This window comes from Diadema setosum, chromosome 2 (assembly GCF_964275005.1).
Source record: "Diadema setosum chromosome 2, eeDiaSeto1, whole genome shotgun sequence".
Classification (NCBI taxonomy): Eukaryota; Metazoa; Echinodermata; class Echinoidea; order Diadematoida; family Diadematidae; genus Diadema; species Diadema setosum.
The window spans coordinates 49,074,834-49,102,429 of record NC_092686.1 but is presented as its reverse complement, the minus strand read 5'-3'; the positions used below and the strand labels follow the sequence as shown (position 1 = coordinate 49,102,429).

At 36.7% G+C, this 27,596-nt stretch overlaps 1 protein-coding gene across 1 annotated transcript in view; it reads right to left on the bottom strand.

Moving 5' to 3' along the window:
- Positions 1-1,654: 1,654 nt before the first annotated feature.
- The window catches only part of LOC140246324 (endosome/lysosome-associated apoptosis and autophagy regulator family member 2-like), a 105,873-nt gene continuing 79,931 nt past the window's right edge, over positions 1,655-27,596 (bottom strand). The window contains exons 17-24 of the mRNA XM_072325797.1: positions 25,704-25,801; positions 25,168-25,287; positions 14,113-14,219; positions 13,350-13,394; positions 8,361-8,502; positions 7,721-7,888; positions 6,388-6,559; positions 1,655-3,284 (exon numbers count right to left, since the gene is read on the bottom strand). Of these exons, the coding sequence (XP_072181898.1) occupies positions 3,198-3,284; positions 6,388-6,559; positions 7,721-7,888; positions 8,361-8,502; positions 13,350-13,394; positions 14,113-14,219; positions 25,168-25,287; positions 25,704-25,801 (939 nt within the window). The 3' untranslated portion in view covers positions 1,655-3,197. The remainder of the gene's footprint in view (positions 3,285-6,387; positions 6,560-7,720; positions 7,889-8,360; positions 8,503-13,349; positions 13,395-14,112; positions 14,220-25,167; positions 25,288-25,703; positions 25,802-27,596) is intronic.

Genomic DNA, 27,596 nt, shown 5'->3' with positions numbered 1-27,596 from the left:
AGCAAGGCACCGAATGGAATGCTGCATGATCTTGGCTTCAACATGTTAATACCATCACATCTAACAATGAATTCTCCTCACATTCCTCACAGGGACTTATGTGTACAAGACATCTTGCCCATAGTCCTCTCAGGGACCTGTGTGTATAAGACATCTTGCCCATAGTCCTGACAGGGACTTGTATGTACAAGATATCATGCCCACATTCCCGGCAGGGACTGGAATGTACAAGATACCATGCCCACATTCCTGGCAGGGACCTGTGTGTACAAGACATCTTGCCTACATTCCCGGCAGTGGACTGCAGGTGTGTACAGGAGATATTGCTCACAGTCCTAGCAGGGACCTATGTGCACAAGACATTTAACCCAGTCTTACACACCACTGTTTCATCTGCTTGATAGCACACATATCAGCATTCCTACATTTCAACAATCTCTCACTTACACACATGAACATCATTCTGGAGTGTCGTTACTGGCAAGTGGAAGAAGAAAGAAGATAACTCTGGAAAACCAGAGTTATCTTCTTTTAGGAAAGTACACAATATTCATGACAAATATTGTCACATCAAACAACCTTTTATGCCACTTCACAATGTCCATTTGGTAGTTAAAAGCATTTGAGCTTTGGTCTGCTTCCGACATAATAATGACACTAAGTACTCTACTTGTAAAGAGATGTTTGTACATATGACATCATACTGTCAATTATAGTAGTCATACACTGAATATTCACTTCATGTCTTGGACACACAGTTTGTATTGGATCAATATCATAACATCATACTTGACATTTACATCTTTGTAGGCTATACTGTATATGCATAATACTTCGCGAGGTTTTTATTTTCGCTAATTTCGCGAGTCGGGTGCTATTCGCGAAATTAAAACATGCGAAAATATAGACTCTGATAAGTTTAATAGCACATGTCACTAAATAGATGACATGCAAGAATCACGTTCTGCAGTCTTAATTTGTTTGAAACGCAGGCAGAAGATTCAGCAAGTCAGTGACACCAAAGTTTAAGAATTGCGATAGTTCACAGCCCAAGATATTCTTCCCTTGTATACTCTATTGGGTACTAATATTCAATTTCAATGCTATAACCAACTTCATTTTTTTTTCAACTGGAAAATGACATTCTTCCTATAAGTCCCTTTGTTGCATATCTAGCTAAATCTTGTCCTACTGTAAAAGTGGAAATTTTTGCGGTGATGAAATTTTCGCGCATTTTGCGCAACCAGAATTTAACGCGAAAATAAAAGCACGCAAATATTTTTTCTTGCCATGCGTTCCAGTAGTTGACGTATTAATTCCGCGGAATTAAAAACGCACAAAACTCTTCCTACCCTGCCAAGCGCGAAAAATTAGTCACATGAAAATATCCACTTTTACAGTATACGTTCCCTAGGTGCTATTGTTCTGCTGTGGTGATTTATACAGCACCAGAAATTTAGCGTTGAGCTATTAAAAAGTTGACAAGACAGTTCAAATATTTTTCTGCAGGCTGCTCAGCTCCAAATGAGAAATCGAAGAGATTATGTTTGGATCCTGCTGACAAAAAAGGGTGCATACAGTTCTGGTCGAGGTAAGGATTTAGCTTGTAAGGTTTTGCCAGATATTCAGAAACCACTCTATGAGATGTCAAAGAGCATGCAATTCTAAGGGGTATCAAAAGTTTATTTGATGAAAATCGGTTTTGAAGGGCCGAGATATCCAAAAACAAGGTGAAACAAAGAGATCCTAATAAAGTTGTGGTATGTAGTCTTTTATTATTATCACTTTTTTGGATATCTCAGCCATTTGAAAACCAATTTTCATCAAATAAACGTTGAATCCTTCTTAAAATTAAAAAAAATTGCTTTTTCATATTTCATAAGAGGTTTCTCATCATCTCACTTAGGAATGTAAAAAACATGAATCCCCACCTCAACCAGTACTGTACAGCCCCTTTAAGCATCATAAGGTGAGTAATCTCAGAGATTTGACTGTAAATTGCCTAAATATAATTACATTGTAGTTTCCACAGCACCCTGAAACTTTGTGTCGTTTTTTTTTTTTTTTTTTATTGCAAATAATTGACAAATTGCCCTTCATTGAAGCAATTAAAGCAATGAAAATTAATTAGTGTTTGAGTAATAGCAATGAAAAAAACAAAAAATCATGGGCATACTAACTCAGGTACTGTAGGACTCAAACCCATGACTTCCTGATTGCTATAAAACCATCACATACACTAGACCAGTGCCATATATAAAGAGAGTCTGGCCAACTCGGTTTTTGGCTTATGTGTTTTGAAGCCTGTGATTGGTCAAAAGCTGGTCCCGTGATCTACAGGCGCCATGTCGTTACTGAAGTGCGCTCATACGCAGTGCTCATTGTTAACTACCCCTTATTTGGATTGGTTATTTTGTTACGTCTGAGAGTAAACGCTAACCCTGTAACGCATAATACGTGCAGTAACGACATGGCGTCCAAATGAGCAGTTGGCCAGACTCTCTTTATATACGGCACTGCACTAGACTATCAAGCTTCCATCAAATAGCCAGTGATAGTTTTGATCCCTTATAGCAGCATTTACTGCATGCAATTCATTCAATTTATGATTTTTGTGTCAAGTTGTTGATTTTTTTTTTTTAATTGCAAATGACTGACAAATTGTCCTCCATATTCATAAATAAACACTGATTGTTCAATCATGGGCATACATTTTTGCATTTTTTACTTTACTAACAAGTTAACAATTAATTTTTAAACAAATGATAAAATCCAGTTCAGATTGATAGCACAATGTAGACTCTGATAACATGTTATTTTCATTTGAACGAGTTATTTTCTCACATTCAATTTGTGCATATAACATCATGACAGATTATTGTGTGAACAATGAATAATTAAAAGAATGTATAAAACAGATTTGGAAATGCTATGGATGACAGCTCAGGAAAACAAACAAATGAACAAATAAACCATTTGGTCATCTGTAGATGACAAGTATTTCCATTACATGAAACCCAAATACAAATCAATATTCTTACACCTCACCTTCTTTGGCCTATTCTTAGAAACACCAAATAAAAAAAGAAAAGGAAAAAAAAAGAGATTGTTCATGTTTTTGTTTTTATATTTTCTGTTCTTGAATCTTCTTTTCCTTCTTTAACCTACTCACTGACAATGGTCACCATGACAACTCATCATGTTGAATCTGCTAGTGGAGTCATAATTGAGGGTTGGTTCGTCATGTGGAAAGCTTCCATGTCTGGTCCATCCAGCAGTCCTTGCTATGAAAAGAAAATAAGAGACAAAGTACATGGTAAGACGCACAGCTATGCGGATGTTTATTTGTTGGCATTCCATAACAGGAAAAAAATAAAAAAGCTAATCGTCTTCTGAAGGTCTTCAGGTCAAAAATTTTCATAGGACCTTTTCTTCTTGACATGGAACCAGCTACTCCACCATTGTGGCTTTCATTCCAACCCCCACCCTCCCTTTGAATTTCCTCATAAGTCCATGCTGTAGTTCATACATCTTTCACTGGATTCCCTGCAAACTATTTTGTTTCTATCAAATTGTCATATTTTACCAAGAGATGTAGGAATTTTCCATAAGCATCATTATAACTATTTTGATTTCCCATAAAGAAATATAATTTCCATAATGCTGTGCATGGGGGGGGGGGGGGGGGGGGAGGAGGAGACAAACAATGTACCAACATGAGAAATATGTCTACATAGCATGAATACGTCAGCATGCCAACTGAAAGACCACAAATACTTTTATGGCTTGTTGAACACATATCATTGCAGTTCATTATGTAGACAACTACGGTGAAATTTAGGAAGTATAATTTAAAAGTTCTCATTTCTTTTCAGGTTATATATATATATATATATTTTTTTTTTTTTTTTTGGCACAGGAGAATAACTACTAAGTGTCTTAGATTCATGCACTTTATCAGATTCTGATTTGTACTATTAATGCAACCTTTTTACCAATCTCTTCTGTAATACTCTACATATCGTCATTATGCATGCAGCACATGATTGGCTGACAGATTGTTCTCTACATACATTGTACATGTGTGTAGCAGGAAAAGTATAATCTCATATCAAGCTGTTAGAAAATTTTGTTGGAATATCAAATTCAGTATTATCAGCAGCCAATATGAGGCCTAATCATGTGTGGAATATTCAACATTTAATTCATTATTTTCACACTGAAGTGAAAATTGCGATGCTATCACACTTGAGACAAGTGTGGGGTTTTGCTACCATAATATGCATGCACTAGAATATTTGCAGTCTTCTGCCTTTCTACTATGGCTTATGACATGGAGAAAAGCTTGGGTGACTAGGTGCTCAATTCATGTATGGCTCTGGGTTGGACATCCTGTGGCAGTCTCAAGACATACATGCTTGTAACTCATGTGCCACAGTTCTCGTCTGCAACATGTCAAAGCAAACTTCACATCAAGTTTGAAAATCTTTCTTCTCATCTCCACTTTTTCTGCTGTAAATGGTGTCACATTGCATGACATATCATTTTCTTTGGCAACCAGCATGTAAGAAAATATGTGCAAAATTCTCAGCATACAAATTGTATTCTATTAATGTTAACTACGTGACATATGTTGAGAGGTGTTACAATGCAGGCAGTGAAACATGTAACCAAGAATTAAAGTCAAAGTCATGATAACATATATCAATAAGTGCACCATGTAAGAAGCAATGTGTAGTTTGAAGAGTAAGCTGGAAAGAAACACAGATATGGAAAATCACTGAAACCTACAGAGCTATCAAACAGCGTGTTCCAAAAAACTTATAACCTTAACATTCTTCAATAAGGCAAATCACTTTCAATGAAGCAAAAACAAAAAGAAATCAAAATAACAGGCAAATGAGTGGGGCATGCATTTAAAACAGAGCAGCAAGTACACTGTAACTTTTTTTCACTCTTGGAGTAAAGATTTTTTAACTCTCTCAATACATCTCAAAATATGTGTTTGTAACAAAATATGAGCAATCTAAGAGGTGCCTGGTGCTGTTGTGACATATCAGCATGCAAAATATTTGAAAATAAACTCTGGGAAAATTTACAGAAAGAGATCAGTGCATTGCGAGAAGGGAATCCTCCATGTAAGCATATTCCTGCATAGACAGAGAGGTAGAAGGAAAGACAACATGTGAAATATGACATCACCAACACCATGGGCAAAAGGACAAACAGACTACATCTGAAAATAAAAACACTGCATACTCAGATTGGTTATCATTTTTTACCAAATCACAGGCACAATCTACTTTGTAACTTTAAAAAAAAATACAATAAAATCATTTTGTATACTATCATCAAATAAATTTAAATGGAAATAATTCATTATGATTAGGGTCAATGATCATCACACATCAAACAGAAATGTTCAAAGGAAAAGCCATGATATGTGAAAGTTTGACAACTATTCTCATGTCCAATGAAACACAAGACGTCATAGAAAACATTTGCAATTGCTGTTGCAATGAGATAACGATAGATGCCATTGCAATGTATGTAGACAATACTAGCTGAACACGATTCTTAATCATGTGATTGCCAGCCTTTCATGAAGCAAGAATCTGATACAAAGTGGACGTAGATGTTGGATGGTGAGTTGAGGTTCATTTGTCAATTTATTTATTTTTTGTCTTTTGTTTTTTTGCTTTATTATTAATAGTTACCAGGATAAAATTGATAAGCATCTCATGCCTGAATTCTATGATTGTTTGGATTCGCCAGGATTCATTTAAAATAATAAAAAATGAAAAAAATGTCGTAATAAAAAGAAAACAGCAACCAGAAAAACAAAATTCTGAGAAAATTGTTGTAAAAGATGAAATGCACGTAATTACACACAAAGAGGGGTTGAACAGAAGAGGCAAATCATGAGAGGTTTAGTGAATATTAAACTATTTATCTTTAAACTAATCTGATAGTCCTTTTGCAGTGATTGTCATGCAGTTTAAAATACCCTTTTTGTTTCACACACACACACACACACACACACTCGAGGGTGAGCCATTCCATTTGAAGTCTTGACTTCAGTGCTTCAAAAGAATTACAAAATCTTACTTTTGAATTGTCTATTCGGTGGATTGGAAGCAGCAAAATTTGATGAGGTATACATCATCTATAAGCTGAGAATCTCCATTTAAATAAACTTAATAACTGATGAGTTTTTGTTGTTTTTGTGACCCAGTGTCTTTTAATAGAAAAAGTACATAAAAAGGGATTTCCCTTCCCAGCAGATTTTTCTGTCTTGAACACAATTGGATTTCTTAGATATAAGATGACAGAGAAGCAGGAGTGAGTGCCTACAGCATAAATGACCAAAAGATTCAATCTAGTCACCTTGTCTGAAGAAGACTTTGATTTAAACTTGCTGAGGAAGGACCTGGCCTTTTTCTTGCCATCCTCAAAGTGGACTTCATCTTCATCCTCTCCCTCTTGAATAGCACACGAGTCTGCTGCTGGCAGTTCTCCTGACGCAGAGCTCACCAGTTTCTGGTATTTGTACTCCAGCCTGAAAAATAATGGCCGTATGCAAATTTACCTTCATACAAATTGCAGCACAGAACATGAATACAGTAATTTTCGATGTATCACCTTTTGCATGGAATTTTATTTTTTTGAGAGAAATTAATTTTTTGGCTCTGGAGACATGTAACAAATACTGTATTGTATTTTGAAACATTTCAACATACCTTAACCCTAACCAGGCCAGGCTTTTTTGGGTGTTCTGTGGCTGGGGAGGGGTTGATTCAACTCCCCCCCCCCCAAAAAAAAAAAAAAAATCTCGGCCGTCGATCATGCAATCGCAATGAAATTTGGCACGTGTATTACCTGTGGCATAATCTACCAAGCTATACAAAAAGAAATGGAAATTTTCGTCATAATAATTAATTGCTAATATATGCATAAAATCATACATTTTGATCTAAATCAGAAATTAAAGCTCCTAAAATCCTAATTTTTGGTGAAAACATTCTTTGTAGCATTCCTAACAATGTACTTGAAAAAAAAAATTTGGTATCAAAATCAATTTCTTATGTATTTTATTGTTTCATGAATTTCTTATTTCTGTTTTTTCGACCTTTTGTTTTATCTTTTTTTTTCCACAAAATTTATGACAGAACCTATTTCAAACATAAATATGCGAAAATTAATTAGTTTCCGATGAAAGTGAAAATAATATCTTTATGAATGAGAAGAGAAAACTCCATTTGCATAGACTTTATACACAAAATCACATTTTTGAGCCATTTTCGGTCTGAAAGGTATGTATAAACGTTCTGCAGCGTTGTAACGGTATGCACGATTTTCGCGAAAATGGTGTCAAAAGATGCGCGAGACTCGAAAGTAAAAAGTCAGTGAACGGCACGGTCAAAAAATTTCGCACGGCGGAGTAGTCGCGAAAAATGTCAAGGGGGTTGATTTTTACAGCAAAAACATCAAAGTGTCATTTGCATGTTTAGAGCTAACAATAATTTCTTGACGGTAATTTCATTTCACATTTAGGCAAGAATGAGGAGCTTGGAACCGATTTAACTTTTTCTGTTATAACTAGAACTCAAGAGCCAATCATCTAATGTGAATCATTCTATGTCGGGAAAAAAAAATAGTTACCATAGAAATTCCTCTCTCTCTCTCTAATACATATGTTTGTTTGTTTGTTTTTTCTTACTTTTTGTTCTTTTTCCAAATGCAGACAACCATGGCACAGAGCAAGATAGCAGCTCCAACAAAGGCAGCAATAGCAATCTGGGCATACATTGGCACCTGAGTGTACCACTGGGGTACTACACACTCTTCTGTCTTGTCTGCAGGCAATGTTACTCCTCCAACACATTGTCTGATTCAATGAAAACAAAACACATCTAATAATCTTTCATTCATTAGAATGACACAGTGCATGGATATCATATACACTCAGGCACATTAACACGATGTAACTGAATGAAAAAAATGAAAAAAGTGTCACACAAAATATATTTCTCTCTGCTATTACAACAGCATTCCCATCATTCCTATGAGCACAGCATTAATATGTGTACAGAAAATTGTACACAATGCACAAACAAGAGCTGGCTGCCCTAATTCCTTTCATTAAAACAGACTTTGGTTAGAGTCCAAAAATCATTATCTCAGCAAAGTTAGATTGTCTCTCATTGACCATTTAAATAACTTGGAGGAAGATGAATATGAATAGTAGAAACATCACTGATGTATGACCTTTGCTACAAAACAAGTAAAAAGAAGTATTTAAATATATATATACATAGATATATATAAATCAATTAAGATGCCTTGCTAGCAATACTCACACAGTGTCATTCCAAACAAACTTGGTAATTTGTTGGCGTTTTTGGCATTCCTGCTTGATGGCTACAATATCTTCCTTAGTGCATAGAGGGCAGGCATGCTTGCTGGACCACAACATGTGAAACGTACAGCCATCACAGGTACCTGAAAATACAAAATAAGTTCTTGTCAAAGCCTAGGAACACAAATGAGATGGGTGATTCCAGCATTATGGACATTACATTCGGAGAATTCTTTGTGACTTTGTAGGCTTCTTGAAACAAGACAGCATGACCATTCTGAACCCATTCATGGTTTATTCTTAAGTCTTCATTGTTTAACAGATGAGTTTTGATTAGTTGCTACTATAAATCATTTGGTAAATATTGCACAAAATGTTCATTGTTGCAGATATTACATTTTTTTTAAACGACTATTTACCTCCATGTGGATGTGTTGAAATAAGTGCTCAGGACCCGCTGAAGTTGTAGATATTGTGTACAACAGATTCAACATTTACTCTACAGGTTCACAAATGTAGCATTAATTATGGACACTACATTTTTAGCATTATGGACATTACAACTTTCACCTACTTTTTAAAGTCTTGATTTTCATACTTCAACACAGTTCTTGATCACGTTAGTTATGTGGAATTGGGGCATTATAAGTACCCTGTATTCTTATCTAGAAAAAGCTAATATTAGTGTTTTTGGTCCATCCTTGTCCATAAATTACTTTGAAATGAATTATGAAGTATTGATGAATATGGAATAATGGGAGGCAAAGATTGAGTGTTTTAACCCGTTAAGGACTAGCTGATTTTGCTACAACACGCATTTCCCATAGACACTTGCCTGGGTATACTAGGGACTGGTCCTCAGCCAGTTAACAAAAAATACTAAAAAACATTGCACAAAAAAAAAGAGTAGTATTTCTTTGAAGAAAAGAATGCCTAACAGTCTTCAATTGAATCAAACAACCACTCAAATGAAATAACTTGACAAATTCTAGCATTGATACTTACTATGTCCCTGTAGCTCACATATTTTTTTCGCAAATTATAACAGATTTATGACTTTTAGGAAAAGTTTCACTTTTCATGGAATTGCCCAGATATATTGATTAGGATCTAATTTCAATGTCTGAGGGGTACATCTAAGGACATGTATTAGGATATTGTACTGGCCTGCCACCCTGCACCCCTTGTACTCAAACGATTGTTGACATTGGCAATAATTCAATCAGAAGACTGATAGCAAAAGAAAAAGGTTGCATGAAATCCAAAATCCAAAGTCACTGGAAATATGAGAAATACAGCTCAAATGTAGTAACCACCTAAGTTGAACAATAAACTGACTTAAATGAATCTCCTCTAGCATATTCCAGGAAGCCAAATAATGGTTAACCATAAAATAAGCCACTGCGACACAATGAAGTACTTCAAATTGGACCATTATAATACGACACTGGAGTACAAAATGTACAAAAGAACATCACAGATTCAGAAATGCTACACAGAAATATCACACCAACATACATTGTGATCTTATAGCTATTAATCAAGTCACACAGAAAGGAGTACTAAGAGATTACAACTACCAGCAAATATTCCTTCCATGAGTATACATCAAACAGAGAGAGACAGTACGAAGCTTATGTACAATGTATCACAGCTGTGAAAAACCAGCACAAGCTGCTACCTCACTTGCAGTGTATCACTACCTTTACTTGCAAAGATGAAAGCCAACATAAGTGTCAAATAATGTGGATGGACTGAAAACCACAAAATTTCATATCAGAAGCATTGTAGCAGCATCCCTGTGACAATGAAGGAAAAGTGGGTATTTTTCAGATGGGTAAGAAATTTTGGCTGATAGTTATACAACCCTGTGTGACAGGATTGCTATTCTATGTTCCTAGTACATACTGTCCACTTTCACCTTCACCCCTGTTAAATCTTACAGGCATTGGCATTTAGGTCTTTCAGTGACACATTCACTGCTGTTGACAGCTGTAGTGATCTGATGTCTGATTTTTAAAAATCACCTAAACATATTTAGAATAACAACAGATATTTGAAAACCACTGAGTGTACTGGTACATGTGTGTGTGAGAGTGTGGGATGTGGACAGAAAACTATGGATGGAGTACTTGAATAGGAAAAAGCAAACTATCATCATTTGGTTTTTCAGAACTATGTTAAGAGCTATCAAATGTTTTCTTAGTGGAAAAATATCGGCTTAATGGATTGTGTATGTATGTACATTGTTCTCAGTCATCAGGTGTGGTTCTAAACTTATTTCATATATTAAGTTTTGTATTACTTATAGAGGACAAAATTTCTTTTTGTTGTCATAACATGCTAACAAATTTGCCTCATGAACATAATGATTAAGATAACAGCAAAAATTGCATTTGCATTGATCATTATAATACGCAGTACTGATTATGAAACATAATATGTACATTGCTCTTGTCGAACAGAGCACAGCTGAGGTGTATCTTCTAAATATTTCTGGAACGGAAAAGACAAACATTTCAACACAACGCTGCATTAAACATGCTATTGCAATGTCTCTATTCAGGAAAATGGACCATGCAATTTTGACAACTCATGCTAGGTTATCACATACAGTCTACATAAAATTTGTAAACCAAGAATTAAAAAGTTCGGGCGTTCCTTAAATTTCTTTCCATCATCTTTAGCAGAGCACATTGAGTGGAATGTGCATGTTCTGCATATAAAAATCAGGCACTGTATACAACAAATATTTTTCAAGGTTATTTTCAGGAACTTTACAAGTTGGGTGCTATTCGTGAACTGAAAAACACAGGAAAATACCAGTATGAACTCTGATCACAACATGAATGTGATGTGCACATATGCAATTCTCTGTTCATAACTGTACACCACAATAATGAAGTTAACTAGTCATGAATTTGTCAGGAAGTCCCGATTCACAAAAAGTTAGACTCACTAAGGTGTATACAGTTCTTTACCATAAACTTATGATCATGTTGATGTTGTGCTTTCAAGTCAATAATGCTAATTGGTTTTGTGTGTTTGTGTGTTTGTCTGCATTCAGTTTTACCCATGACTAACATGATAAGCACTGCACATTTAACATGTTAAATGGTGAAACTAACGCACTCTATCCCTTTTCAGCACCTCCAAGTTTCTTCTAAATTCGTATTAATACCCATTTCAAAGGTTATGAAACACCGAGAAGTAGACTAGGTTTGTCTGGAAAAGATTAACCCATTTAACCGAAGTGTCTACCAACTATCCTGTACCTACATGGTATAGCATGCACCGCAATTGTTAGTTTAGTCTCTTTTGATTAAGCAGAGTACACAATAAAGCATTGCCCCATTACACAGAGATTAGTGCATTTGACATAAGTCATGAACTTAACCCCAAAAAGACTGGGCTATTTTGGTAGCTCGAAAGACTGGGGGGGGGGGGGGCTTAACCCTAACTAGGCCGGGGGGGGGGGGGGGGGGGCCTCCGAGGCCCCCTCTCGACGTTCCGCGCGATGTATCGCTAACGCGAAAAGCTATCGCCGCGACATTTCATGACTTTTTTCTTTCGAGTCTCCCGCATCTTTTGACACCAAATTTGCGATGCCCGGGTGCACGGTTCCGAAGTTGCGCATAAATATGTACGTGCATGTCAGACCAAAAATTGCTCAAAAACGTGAATTCGTGTACAATTTCAATGCAAACTGTGCTTACAGGCAAATTTCATAAAAGCATGATTATTTTGGGGTTTTATGGATTAAAATCAATTAACAACATATTTTCTTGTTTGGAATAATGTCGCGGACAAGTTTCATCGAAAAAAAAATGAAAAACATAAAGTCGAAAAAACAAAGAAATACATAAGAAATTCAAAAAACAATAAAATACTTAAGAAATTTTTTCTAATGGCGCAATTTTTTTCTCTTATATTTGCTCACGACACTAAAAAGAATATTTACACGAAAAATGTGCCCATTTTGAGCTTTATTTAGTGATTTATACCAAATTGTCTGATTTCATGCATCATTATGCATAGATTAGCATAATTTAGCATAAATGATAATTTCTTAAAAATTTAACTTCATGGTACTTTAGATTACGTCACAGAAATTTGCACAATGGTAGTGTGCGATGTAATCTACAAGTTAGTATATTCAAATTTTCCAAAATAGCCCTTTTTTATTTCATTTTAATTAATTATGCTAATTTAGGCGAGAAATCAGACTCTTTGATCTAAATCAGTAAATAAAGCTCCAAAAGTGCTCATTTGCAGTGTAATTATTCTTTGTGGCATTCTTAGCAAATGTACTTGAAAAAAATTCAGTATCAAAATTAATTTCTTATTCATTCTATTGTTTCATGAATTTCTTATGTATTTCCTTGTTTTTTCGACCTTTCGTTTTTGTTGGGTTTTTTTAACAAAATTTGTGGCAGACACTTTTTGAAGCATGATCCTCCTAAAACAAATTTATTTCAGCCATTGAGAGTAAAAATAAGCATATTTATATGCACCATGTGAAAAAACTCAATTTGCATTGACTTTGCACACAAAATCACATTTTTGAGCCATTTTCGGCCTCACGTGCATGTACAAAAAGTTATGTAACTTCAGAACTGTACTCCCGGGCATCACAAATTTGGTGTCAAAATGTGCGGGAAACTCAAAAGAAAAAAGTCATAAAGCATCGCGGCGAGAGGATTGTGTGTTGCAGAGTAATCGCGCGAAATGTTGAGGGGGGGGCCTTTTAGGCCCCCCCCCCATCTTTTTAGGGTTAACACTCCTAATGTCAACAGTTAGCATAACTAAAAACAAATGAAGCATACCTCACTCGATACAGTGCAAAAAAAAAAAACAACAACAGAAACACAATCATGCACAATATTTCCCCTATGACCGTAGGCTGCCATGTCAAAGAGGAAATCTTCAAAGAAGCGCACTGCCAGTACTTCCCCCTCAATTATGATGTAGCAAGCATCGAAACCTTTACCTGCTTGAGCTACTGTGGTTGTTTTGAAGTCCTGTGAAGGCATGACTGGATGAATAACATTTCATATGATAAGAAGAAATGGCAACAATGCATTGCAAGATTAAGCACAGTGCGAGTTATTTCATAAATAGTGTGTCATTATGTGCTACAGAGTTGGCCAAGTTTGATGCAACACACCCAAAGGTGAGAAGACATCAAAGGATAAGAACTGGCTTACTAGACAGATAATCCCATCAACAAGGGCACTGATATCGAAGCTTTCATTCTCTTGACATTCTTTGCAAATTGTTGCCCTAATCATATTAATATTTGCTTTCTTCTACACACTTGAGAAAAGACATTGTTTTCATACATCAATACCCCAATGTATTCTGTAAAATTAACAAAATTTATGTCACTTTTGGTAATCAAGGTAGAGTAAAAAATCACAACCTACAGCTTCAGTTTAGCCATTTCCCCATAAGACAATAAATTGAGCTCCAGTTTGATCCATTCCTTGTAAGATAAATTCCCCTCAATTCTACACAGGATCCTCATAAGTTATGCTATATAACGGGGGTAAGATTAAAAAATATACCTTTGAAAATAATCAACTGCTCTATCTTCTAACATTATTCAATAACCAGGGACAAGTATAGATACTTCAGGCAAGGAAGATAAGAGGAAACAACCAAAACACATTGCAAAAGCTGACTTAGTAGCCATAAGATGATTGAAAGGAGACCTGAGCAAAATCTATGTACAAACATTCAGAATAGCTTACCAGATGGGCAAGCCGCAGGTAGTTCAATCCTGTCAGTCTTATCCTCACTTGGATCACAACGAAGTGTCACAATGGTGGATCTTCCCTGCGGACAAGCTTTAGTTGTCCTGCAAGATGTAGAATCATGTTTGCGAAACATAATTTACAGATTAAGATTGATAACAAAATTGTAATCTGCACAATTCATGCCAGTCCACACAGTTTAGAAAAAAAAAAAAAACAAAACCTAGAAATGTCACTATGGCGAATGGTATGCCTCCGCCATAATGCATGATTCTCCTAAGAGGTCTATAGTACATGTGGACAATGTGTGATTACATTTCACACTAGAAATGTCGCTATGGCGACTGGTAAGCCTCCGCCATTATGCATGATTCTCCTAATAGGTCTAGATAGTACATGTGGACAATGTGTGATTACATTTTCACGAAATTGGCAAAATATTAAAATGACAAGTTTGTCACAAATGTGTTGAACGTTCACCTTCCTTGACCTAGGTTTAATTGGATGAATAGGAGAGCATGTATTTGGGATTTAAGGACTTTAACTTGACTTTGACCCATTCAAACATTTATAGATGCATTGAGTAATTTTAACGGTATGGAGAAAAGTGCAATTTCTGTATTGAATAGTACATTGTTACCATTTTCATCAGGCCTTTGACCATAAAATTCATAAGATAATCACTGTCAGGCAGAACATGCATAATTATGTAGTACGTTTCAAGATAACCTGAGCCACTTCCGAGATATGGAGGAAAACTTAGTTCAGCACTTTCCCTTGATCTTTGACCTTTTGACCTTTGAGGCAAAAACAAAAGAAAAAAAAAACTTTCCAGAGAATCTCTATTAGGTTATACATGCATACACCAAGTGTAAAAAAAAAAATAATAATAATCCTGCTGGCATTGCATAAACATGAGGGAAATAGTAAAATTTTGAATTGTTGCCCTTGACATTTGACCCCTGACCTTTGACCCCACGAACCCTAAATTCTCTAGATAATCACTGCCAGTCAGTAAATGTATATATACTATGTTCCATAAAGATACCTCGAACAATTCCAAGGTACAGAGAAAAAAGTGAAGTTTTAATATTTTTACTTGACCTTTTGACCTTTGACCTCATGACCCTAAACTTTCACCAGAGAATCTTAATTGGGTAATACATGTATGCACTAAGTTTCAAGAAAATATCTTCAGGCACTGCATAGATATGGTAGAAATAGTGAAATTTTACATATTTGACCTTGACATTTTGACCTTTGACCTTGAGCATGTGCACCCAAAAGTTGATAGGCACAACTTCACCCCCTTATACACATACATGCCTAGTTTCATTAGGATACCTCAAAAGGTTTTGGTAGTTACCCTGTCCACAAAATTCATTACGGACGGACGGAAGGACGGACGGACGGACAACCCGAAAACATAATGCCTCCGGCACCACTTCGTGGCGGAGGCATAAAAACAAAACTTTCTAGAGAATCACTATCAGGTTAAAAATGCATACACCAAGTTTTAAAAAAAAATCCTGCTGCACAAATATGAGGAAAATAGTAAAATTATGAAGTGTTGCCCTTGACCTTTGACCCCTGAACTTTGACTCCATGAACCCCAAATTCCCTAACTAATCACTGCCAGTCAGTACATGCATATATACTATGTTCCATGAAGATACCTTGAACTATTTCCAAGATACGGAGAAAAAAGTTAAATTTCACATTTTTTACTTGATCTTTTGACCTTTGACCTTTGACCGCATGATCCCAAACTTTCACTAGAGAATCTTGATTGAGTAATACATGTATACACTAAGTTTCAAGAAAATGTCTTCAGGCATGGCATAGATATGGGGGAAATAGTAAAATTTTTAGCATTTGACCTTGACCTTTTGACCTTTGACCTTGAGCATGTGCACCCAAAAGTTGATAGGCACAACTTCACCCCCTAATACACATACATGCCAAGTTTCATTAGGATATCTCAAAAGGTTTTGGTAGTTACCCTGTCCACAAAATTCATTACGGACGGACGGACGGACGGACAACCCGAAAACATAATGCCTCCGGCACCACTTCGTGGCGGAGGCATAAAAATTGGCGAAATATTAAAATGACATGTTTGTCACAAATGTGTTGAATGTTCACCTTCCTTGACCTAGGTTTAATTGAATGAATAGGAGAGCATTTATTTGGGGATTTAAAGGGTGTGTACAGTTCTGGTCGAGGTGAGGATTTAGCTTTTAACATTTTGCGAGATATTCAGAAACCACTCTATGAGACGTAAAAGAGCATGCAATTCTAAGGGGTAGCAAAAGTTTATTTGATGAAAATCGGTTTTGAAATGTCTGAGATATCCAAAAACAAGGTGAAACAAAGACATCCTAATAAAGTTGTGGCTTGTCGCCTTTCATTATTATCACTTTTTTGGATATCTCAGCCATTTGAAAACCAATTTTCATGAAATAAACGTTCAATCCTTCTTGAAATTACATGCTCTTTCATATTTCATAAGAGGTTTCTCATTATCTCACTTAAGAATGTTCAAAACATGAATCCTCACCTCATCCAGTACTGTACAGTCCCTTTAAGGACTTTAACTTGACTTTGACCATTCATAAATTTATGCATTGAGTAATTTTCAAGGTATGGAGTATAAGTGCAATTTCTGTATTGAAAAGTACATTGTTACCATTTTCATCTGGCCTTTGACCCTAAAATTCATAGGATAATCACTGTCAGGCAGTCAGGCAGAACATGCATAAATATGAAGTAAGTTTCAAGATAACTTGAGCCACTTCCGAGATATGGAGGAAAAAGTAAGTTCAGCATTTTCCCTTGATCTTTGACCTTTTGACCTTTGAGGCAAAAAAAAAAAAAAAAAAGTTTCCAGAGAATCTCTATTAGGTTAATACATACATACACCAGGTTTTTCCTGCTGGCATTGCATAAATATAAGGGAAATTGTAAAAGTGTTGCCCTTGAACTTTGAGCCCTGACCTTTGACCCCATGAACCCTAAATTCTCTAGATAATCACTGCCAGTCAGTACATGTACATATACTATGTTACATGAAGATACCTTGAACAATTTCCAAGGTACGGAGAAAAACATGAAGTTATAATAATTTTACTTGACCTTTTGACGTTTGACCTTTGACCTCATGACCTTAAACTTTCACCAGGGAATCTTACTTGGGTAATACATGTATACACTAAGTTTCAAGAAAAAATCTTCAGGCATTGTATAGATATGGTGGAAATAGTGACATTTTACGTATTTGACCTTGACCTTTTGACCTTTGACCTTGAGCATGTGCACCCAAATATTGATAGGCACAACTTCACCCCCTAATACACATACATGCAAAGTTTCATTAGGATACCTCAAAAGGTTTATAGTTACGCTGTCCACAAAATTCATTACGAACGGACAGAAGGACGGAAGGACGGATGGACAACCCGAAAACATAATGCCTCCGGCATCACTTCGTGGCGGAGGCATAAAAAAAAAACTAGAAATGTCACTACGGCGACTGGCATGCCTAAAGTAATGAGCCATAATCGAAACGCGCCATAAAAACTTAACATTGGGCCATAAAAATTTGTTGACCCCTTTCTGTGACCTTTGACCTTGTGATGACCTTTAACTTCCCAAGGGACATCTACCGTCCAAGTTTGGTCACAAACGGACATAGGGATCAAAAGTTATGAGCCACAATCAAAACGCGCCCTAAAAACATAACATTGGGCCCTAAAAGTTTGTTGACCCCTGTCTGTGACCTTTGACCTTGTGACGGCCTTCACCTCCCCAAGAGACATCTTCCATCCAAGTTTGGTCACAAACGGACAAAGGGATCAAAAGTTATGAGCCATAAACGAAATGCGCCCTAAAAACTTAACATTGGGCCCTAAAAGTTCGTTGACCCCCGTCTGTAACCTTTGACCTTGTGGTTACCTTCAACTTCCCAAGAGACATCTACCATCACCAAAGTTTGATTGCCATTGTAGCAACATGTGCTGAGTTACGTGTGATAAGAGAGTCTTGCAGGTAAACTTTAACGTATGACCTCAAATGACCTTTGACCTTATCATGTGACCTCTTACTGCACCATCACATGAAGGTACCCCCAGTGCATCCATCACCCAAGTTTGATTGCCATTGTAGCAACATGTGTCGAGTTACGTGTGATAAGAGGGTCTTGCAAGTAAACTTTAACGTATGACCTCAAATGACCTTTGACCTTATCCTGTGACCTCCAACAGCACCATAACATGAAGGCACCCCAGTGCATCTATGACCAAAGTTAGGTTGTAATCCAAGCAACTTATGTGAAGTTATTTGTCAAAAGAGAGTCTTGCAGGTAAACTTTAACATAGAAAAGAGAGTCTTGCACATACTCTTTAATATATGACCTCAAATGACCTTTGACATCATCACATGACCTCCCACAACACCATAACATGAAGATACCCCTAGTGCTTCTATCACCCAAGTGTGGCTGCCATTGCTGTAACAGTTGCCAAGTTATGCATCATAAGAGAGTCTTGCAGGTAAACTTTAACATTTGTGACGGACGACGGACAGACGACGGGCGGACGATGGACGACGGACGGACGACGGACGGACGACGGACGGACGACGGACCGATGCCATTTCGGCCGTCAGATGGTAAAACGGTCTAACTCGAAAATTTGACTTTTTGAGGTAAATTCACTTTCTGGGACATGTGAGGATGCTCTCTCCAATGGTGCTATCGAGAAAATCCCATCATGTCTTGTTTTAGAAATAATTTCTGCTATCTTGGTACTTTTTTGTATTTTTCCTTCAGATTTGATGGTAAAACAGTCTATCTTTGAGTTAGCCCATTGTCGGTAATATCATTTGGAGGTAAAACGAGCTATCTTTTACATAAACCATATAACCTTAACTGAGATTTTTTAAATCATCGCTGTCAGATGGTAAAATGGTCTATCTTCGAGTTAGACCAGTTTACATAGTGTTTGTGGTCTATCTAGAAGATAGACCATTTTACCATCTTATGATGTGTAGCGGGAGTGTATACATATGCTGTGGTTAGCCCTAAAAAGACTGGGCTATTTTGGTAGCTCGAAAGACTGGGGGGGGGGGGGGCCTAAAGGGCCCCCCCTTAAGATCTCGGCCGTGGATCGCGCGATCGCCGCGGAAATTTGCACAATGGTAGTGTGCGATGTAATCTACAAGATCGTATATTCAAATTTTACAAAATAGTCTTCTTTTATTTTATTTTGATTAATTATGCTAATTCATGCGAGAAATCAGACTCTTTGATCTAAATCAGTAAATAAAGCTCCAAAAGTGCTCATTTTTGGTCTAATTATTTTTTGTGGCATTCTTAGCAAATGTACTTGAAAAAAAATTCGGTATCAAAATTGATTTTTTATTTTATTGTTTTATGAATTTCTTATGTATTTCCTTGTTTTTTCGACCTTTTGATTTTATTGTTTTTTTTTAACAAAATTTGTGGCAGACACTTTTTGAAGCATAATACTCCTAAAACAAATTAATTTTAGCCATTGAGAGTAAAAATAAGCATATTTATATGAACCATTTGAAAAAACTCAATTTGCATTGACTTTGTACACAAAATCACATTTTGGAGCCATTTTCGGCCTCACGTGCATGTACAAAAAGTTATGTAACTTCAGAACCGTTTACCCGGGCATCACAAATTTGGTGTCAAAATGTGCGGGAAACTCGAAAGAAAAAAGTCATAGAGCATCGCGGCGAGAGCATTGCGTGTTGCAGAGTAATCGCGCGAAATGTCGAGGGGGGGGGCCTTTTAGGCCCCCCCCCCCCAGTCTTTTTAGGGTTAAGCAGTCTATCTGCACAAAAATCTGATTTATTTTATAATTAAAACCCCAAATAAGCACAAAATTCTTCAGTTATTAGTGTTTAATATGCTTCTTCTTGTCCCATTGCTAAAAATGCATTATACCCATCTCCTAAAAAAGCTCAAACCACTAAACTTTAAAGTCATTTTTCTCAGAACAGCAATTTTCGAGATAGACCGTTTTACCATCTGACGGCCGATTTGGATCCCTTAGTCTCGCCTTCACCCCGGTGGGAGAGACAACAAATGATGCACAGGATTATTTCGTGGCGTTAGTGGAGATGCAGCTCACTCTCGGGTATGTACAATGTAGTGCAACATGCACTCAGCGAACGCACCCTATCCTGTGCATCATTTGTATACTATTATAGAGTGCAGGCACATGTATTTGGGGAATTGAGGATTTTTACTTGACTTCTGACCGGCCCTTTTATAAGTTTATGCATTGAGTAATTCTAAAGGTACGAAGAAAAAGTGTAATTACAGTATAACATATATATTTTTTGCAATTTAGCCTGGCCTTGACCCTAAACCTTTCACCTTTGACCTTCTGGAAATTTCCCAGAGAATATCCATTAGGTAATATATGTATATACATATTAAGTTTTACAAATAATCCTGCTAGCATCACAAATAGCATATGAGGGAAATAGTGAAATTTTGAGGAGTTGACCTTGAAATTTGACCCCCTGACTCTTGACCTGTGACCCCTAAATTCCCTAGATAATCCCTGCCAGTCAGTACATGCGTATGTACCAAGTTCCATATTTGCGAGGAAAGTGAAATTGTAAGATTTTTCACCCAACCTTTGACCTCTTGACATTTGACCTTATGACATGAAACTCTCTCTCTGGAGAATCTTTATGCAGTATTACATGTTTACACTAAGTTTCAAGAAAATATCTTCTGGCATTGCATAGATATGGGGGAAATAGCAATATTTTTGGCATTTGACCTTGACCTTCTGACCTTTGACCTCTCTCTAATTTCACTAAAAAAATACTCAAATAATTGCCCCATCAATTGTCATCCTTGGTCCAAGTTTGGTGAAAGTTGCTTCATCCAGTTTTGAGTTCTCACATAAACAGATAAATTTTAGGATTTGACATTTATCTTTGACCTTGACCTCTGTCCGATTTCACTCAAAAACTACTCAAGTAATTTTCCTATCATACATCATCCTCGCAAAAGGTTTGGTGAAATTTGCTTGATCAAGTCTTGAGTTATCCCGTAAACGTCTACTATTTTATGATTTGACCTTGAACTTTCACCTTTGGCCTTTAGCCGATGTCACCAAAAATCTAGTCAAGTAATTGCCTCATCATACTTTATACTTGGACCAAGTTTGGTAAAAGTCCAGTCAATATTATTCAAGTTATCGCGTAAACTAATGCGGACGGACGAACGGACGTACGGACAACCCAAAACATAGTGTCTCTGGCACCACTTCGTGGTGGAGGCATAAAAAAAGAGCTAAACAAAACAAAAGCCCTTTTTACACTTGTTTTTCTTAACCCTGTACTTTCTCTGACCCAGGACTATCATTAGTCCCGTACCAATTTTTTCAGCTTTTTATACTCGCCAATAAGTCCCGTACTAAGCTCTCGTCCAGGGCTAAGGAGAAAATTGACCTTTTTACACTTGTATTTCTTAGTCGGGTACTTTCCAAACCACATGAATATTCATGATTACGCTGTGCACTGTACACATACACGCACGCACAGGCAGCACTTGATTTCCTCGTTTCTGATTGGTCAGTGGGGGGTTGGACTTCGTCTTCATCGCTTAGCCCAAGATTATTTTTTCGGTTTGTTTACACTCGCTTGCTTGGCACGTCAATTGCGGTGGTAACCCAGCTTTTTTGCAGGGCCAGATAGTACGGGACTATCAGTGGGGCTAGCCCACTTTGGCAAAAATAAGTGTAAACAGAAAGTGGGCTAAGGAAAGTCCGGTACCAACGGTGGGGCTAAGGCCCCCCCCCCCCCCCCCCCCAGCCCCACCGTTGGTACTGGACTAAGCAAAAATTTGCAAGTGTAAAAAGCCCTTTAGAGTGACGGTACACCTATCTACAAAACACTGCTGTAAAGCAACAAAAAAAAAAAAAAAAAAAAAATAAAAAGTGACAGCTAGGTATTCAAGGTATTCTTTATTAAGCATGCAGTACTAAATCAGTATATTCTTGTCATTTTTCACATTTCAATTTGCCACATGCTACAGTCAAAACAAGCATTTTTTTCAGTAGTCTGTAAAACCTGTGTTGACAACTATCATCACATATGAACATGTACATGCACAGCTAAGTTACAGGGGTTGGTAAAATCAGTTCTGCTATTGATTTTGCAAATGATGCAAGTTCCTGTTTGACTCCATATTCCTCTTTGAAAACACACACACCTTTTTAATCACAATCTTGACAGATGACTGCTAACATCCAAGAGGGGAAAAAATGCACTCTTAACTTGTGAAGCAAAGAAAAAACTGGGTTGAAGGAAAATTCTGGAATAAATTCCACACTGTGTTTAAGTTTACATCTTTCACTGAACATGATGTAGAATTGCATTCGAAGATGATTTGCCAAGCAAAGATGAAGCAAACTGAAATAATTATTTGAAGCTGGGCCTCTGTCTTACAATCAAGGTCACGCAAATTGAAATAAACCTTTAGAGTTAAGTTTTTTTTTTTAAAGCAAGCAACAAGCAAATTAAGATTCTACCTCTAAAGCTAAGCCTCTCTTCTTTTTTTTTTAGATTAACAAGGATACATTTTAACAATCTTTCAGCTCAGACTGTCTGCTTCTCTGAGAACAGTTCACATGAGAAAGTACAGTGTACATTTCATCAGATTCTTTTGACAAGAAAATTTCATTTAACAATGCACCATCAGAATACATAATTTTATTGTCAACTGAGACAAGGTGTTTTTTGTTTTGTTTTGTTTTAATGTTCTTGGTTGTGGATATACATAATATTGAAAAACCTAGTAATACTAAAATTCAGAAAAATGGGCAATAGTACCACACTGCATGCATGAGTTTTCTTCTTAAGGTATATGAACATGAATGTAACCTTAATCTTTGGCATTTTTGGCCATATCATGTAGCTACTCTAGTTCATATTGCAAGCTTTTAGTGATGACAAAAGCTTGTAAATCACAAACATTCTCAAGTAACACGCACAGCACACATGCATAGCTTTAGTAAGTAACAGTGTTTCTACCAAAAAAACACACAAAAAAAACACACACAAAAAAAAACCAGACAGCTACAATTGCACACCCATATTTCTTGGGTACAATGCGTATGACATATCACTAAGCTAAATATCAGATTAAACAAATTATGAGCTATAAACTAAATGACGACCTTTCTGTGCAAACTGGTTGGTTAAGTCTAAACATAGCTGATTCAATGTTGCTTGTGACGAGTCAAGTGGTGATGCCACAGTATTTGACTAATGCCATTTAACAGCAAACCGGACTATTCCTTGAGCCTTAGTAGTTGACTAATGCCATTTAACAGCAAACTGGACTATTCCGTGAGCCTTAGTATTTGACTGCCATTCAACAGCAAACTGGACTATTCCTTGAGCCTTAGTAGTTGACTAATGCCATTTAACAGCAAACCGGACTATTCCTTGAGCCTTAGTAGTTGACTAATGCCATGTAACAGCAAACTGGACTATTCCTTGAGCATTCTACATGTATGATAAAGAATTAAAAAATTTTTTACAATTCCTGACGGTCATATTTCTTTACCTATTTTGAAAATGCCGAGTTATTTTTGATGTATTATCATTGTAGCGGCAAAAGTGTGATTTTTCCTCTGTATTTGACTTATAATGCCTACACTCATTCAGAATAATGAGATGTCATTAGAGGAGATCTGATATGTATATAGTTCAAATATATTCATAGAGAGACGTGGGTCATAAGGGTTATGACAGAGGTCAAAAGAGGACTAACCGTGTCAAGATGACGGATCACTAAGGGGAATCTGCCCGACCCAGTGCACTTAGCACCACTGCCGGCATTGTTTCAAGTAGTTTCACTTCTAGAAATCCTTTTTGATATAATTTGTATAGAGAAAAGGAGAATTGGTTTTAAACAGGCAAAACTTCTGGTACTTCTTCACTGTGCAACTATCGGTGATAGAAGGCAGTCAGAATCAACGAAGCAGTGGAGGCTGCAAAATACAGTATGGGACTGTATGGCAACAATTGACTGGGGTTCTCAAACAGTTGGTAAGTTGAGATAGAAGTTTTAATACTTGTTATTTCAGCCACATATCAATAGATGTGCTAATTCAATTGTGATACAAGAAGAAATGTTTGTTGTCATTATAATTTGGTATGATTAAAGGTGTGTACAGCTGTTAGTAGTAAAGCTATACAGCACTTCGTATGTCAAAATCTCAGTTATTTGAAGGAGATTCACACACACACACATAATTCCATGCATTGTTATGACTGTATTATGCAATGATTATAAACACTCCGTTGACATTACCTAGACAGGTAGTTTATATAATGATTTGTAGAAGGTTATGAAGTGAACCCTTCAGAATGATGAAGTTATAAGACTTTGTCAGATTACATTGTAAATATCATTCAGTTCAAGTGTTATGTTTATGTTCATTAATTACTGTACTATAATCAATTAAGGCTTATAAGTAACTAGCCAAGTATACACAAGGTGAGCTATAACGACGCTTATGTACCATTTGCAGTAGGCATTTACAGTATAATTAAAGTGTATATATATTCCTTTGTTACAGTAAACCACTTCACCCATGAGACACTTTCAGGACGCCTTTAGGGCACTTCACACCGACACTTCAAATCTTCATGACACTTCCTTGCAACACTTCATCCCATGATTGAACCACGAGTTCACATCATATTGCTTTGGATACACATTGGTGTATTTATGTTCAATTGTGATTCTTCAAGGAATGTTTTGATGAATCGATCATTAAATCAGGACAGGCCTGGATTATTGATTCAAGCAAACGTGTTGGACAGTGTTCCATTATTTTCTTGACGACTGGTCGTGTGCCGGTGATGCAAAAGTGCGTTTACAAGAACGAATCCCACCCAATGTAGTGAAGCTACAATCATATTAATCCTTGATGCACACTGAAAATGAAATTTCTGCAACACAGGCAAATGTCAAACATGAATACTTACATTTTAGAGTGATAGTAGAACTTGAGATCGCGAAGACCTTCTGTAGGCTGTGGTATTATGGTGTCATTCACCACACCTAGTTTATTGTCATCATTCACACCAAGCAGGGTGTCTCCGAGGCTAACATCACAGGTGAGAAAGACCAGGACAGAAAATATGAACAGCAAAGAAACAATTTGGTATGAAATCAAAGTGTTTATGGGTTAGGGGTTAGTTCATTTGTGGTCTTCTGATCCAGTGGTCTCGCCACCAATATTTAAAAAATGCAAAACTTTTGAATGGATTATCCAATTTTTCCTCAACTTTCACTGATGTGTTCTGCTAATATTGCAGCATTCACTCAATCCACATGTATATTTGGGCTAAATTCCATTTCAAGTTATTCATACATGCATATTCATACACATGCACCGTTCACCTGGTTTTTTTTTTAGTCCTCACTTAAAATCAAGGGGTGTGACTTGTTTGTTTTGTGATGCACGATCACATTTAACAGAAAAGACTGAAAACAGGAGAATATGGAACTTTGCTCTAACCTTATTGGCTTGATGGATGTCATAAAACGATCACTTCCTGGCATCATGACAGAACGGCACACCCAAGACATCACACTGGTTTCCTCTCCATCTCTCTCCTTTAACACAATGTCAATTCAGATAGCAAACAAGATTATTAAGGCTACAATCGTATACACAAGTCGGAATGAGATACATAGTAAATATGAGATCAAGTAGAATATCATGATTACCTTCATTGTATCTTCATTGGACATACGTACTTAGTGTATAAACTTCTCACATATTACTGAAGTTGCAATAGGCACACGTATACTTAATACATGAATTTGTTCAACTTCGTACTAGGTAGTAAGTTTAGGACACTTAGCCTTTCAAGTCAGTCACTAGGGTTGCATGAACCTGAATTTGATGTCAACTCTTACAGGGATGGTATAGTTTTGGTTGAGACTTGGCTTCAGGTTTCTGCCTTTTTTGGTGAGAAAAAAAATTAGGCAAATATGTATAAGGGAGTGAGACAACTGAGCGATCACGACGAAAATTGGCACACACATTGCCTATGACATAATCTAAAGTACCACGAAGTTAAATTAAAAAAAAAATCATCATCTATGCTAAATTTGCTAATTTATGCATAATGATGTATGAAATCAGATAATTTGGTATAAATAAAGCTCAAAATGAGCACATTTTTTGTTTAAATATCCTTTTCAGTTTCCTGAGCAAATATACAATTAAAAAATTGTGCCATCGGAAAAAAATTCTGAAGTATTTTATTGCTTTTTTAATTTCTTATGCATTTCTCTGTTTTTTTCGATTTTATGTTTTTCATTGTTTTTTCGATGAAACTTGTCCGGGACATTGTTCCGAACAAGAAAATATATCATTAATTGATTTTAATCACTAAAACCCCAAAATAAGCATGCTTTTATGAAATTTGCCTGTGAGCACAGTTTGCTACGGAAGCCCATTTGTGCCATGCAGGATAAAACTTTCAGTGAAGCTAACTGGCGGCCACCTTAAAATATCTGGCGGCCGTCACATAATTATCTGGCGGCCACCACTTAATTATCTGGCAGCCGCCACATAATTACCAATATCGATATTTCTCATAATCATCGATATCGCTAAACGATAATTATCTGGTGGCCGCCACTTAATTGTCTGGCGGCCGCCACTTAATTATCTGGCGGCCATCACATAATTATCAATATCGATGTTTCTCATAATTATCGATATCGCTAAATGATAATTATCTGGCGGCCACCACTTAATTTTCTGCCGGTCGCCATTTAATTGTCTGGCGGCTGCCACGTAATTATCATTTAGCGATATCGATAATTATGAGAAATATCGACCACAAGTATTGTTACGGATCTCAATTCAGTCTATTTCCTGGAGTATAAAACATTGGAAACAACATTTTACGTACCAAATAATTATTTGTCGTTAGCAGCAACAGGAGAGCACTTCGTCATATAAAAAACGTCTTGTTATCTGAGCCTTGAGCCGTGATGAAGGCGGTTATCTGTAGACTGTAGACGTTACTTCTGATCGATATTTCTCATAATTATCGATATCGCTCAACGATAATTAAGTGGTGGCCGCCAGATAATTAAGTGGCGGCTGCCAGATAATAAAGTGGCGGCAACAGATAATTAAGTGGCGACCGCCAGATTATCAAGTGGCAGCCGACAGATAATTAAGTGGCGGCCCCCAGATAATTGAATGGTGGCCACCAGATAATCATCGTTTAGTGATATCGATAATTATGAGAAATATCGATATCGTTAATTATGTGGCGGCCGCCAGTTAGCTCCACTGAAAGTTTAATCCTGTGTGGCACGAATGGGCTTCTATAGTTTGCATTGAAATTGTACACAAATTCATGTTTTTGAGCAATTTTTGGTCTGA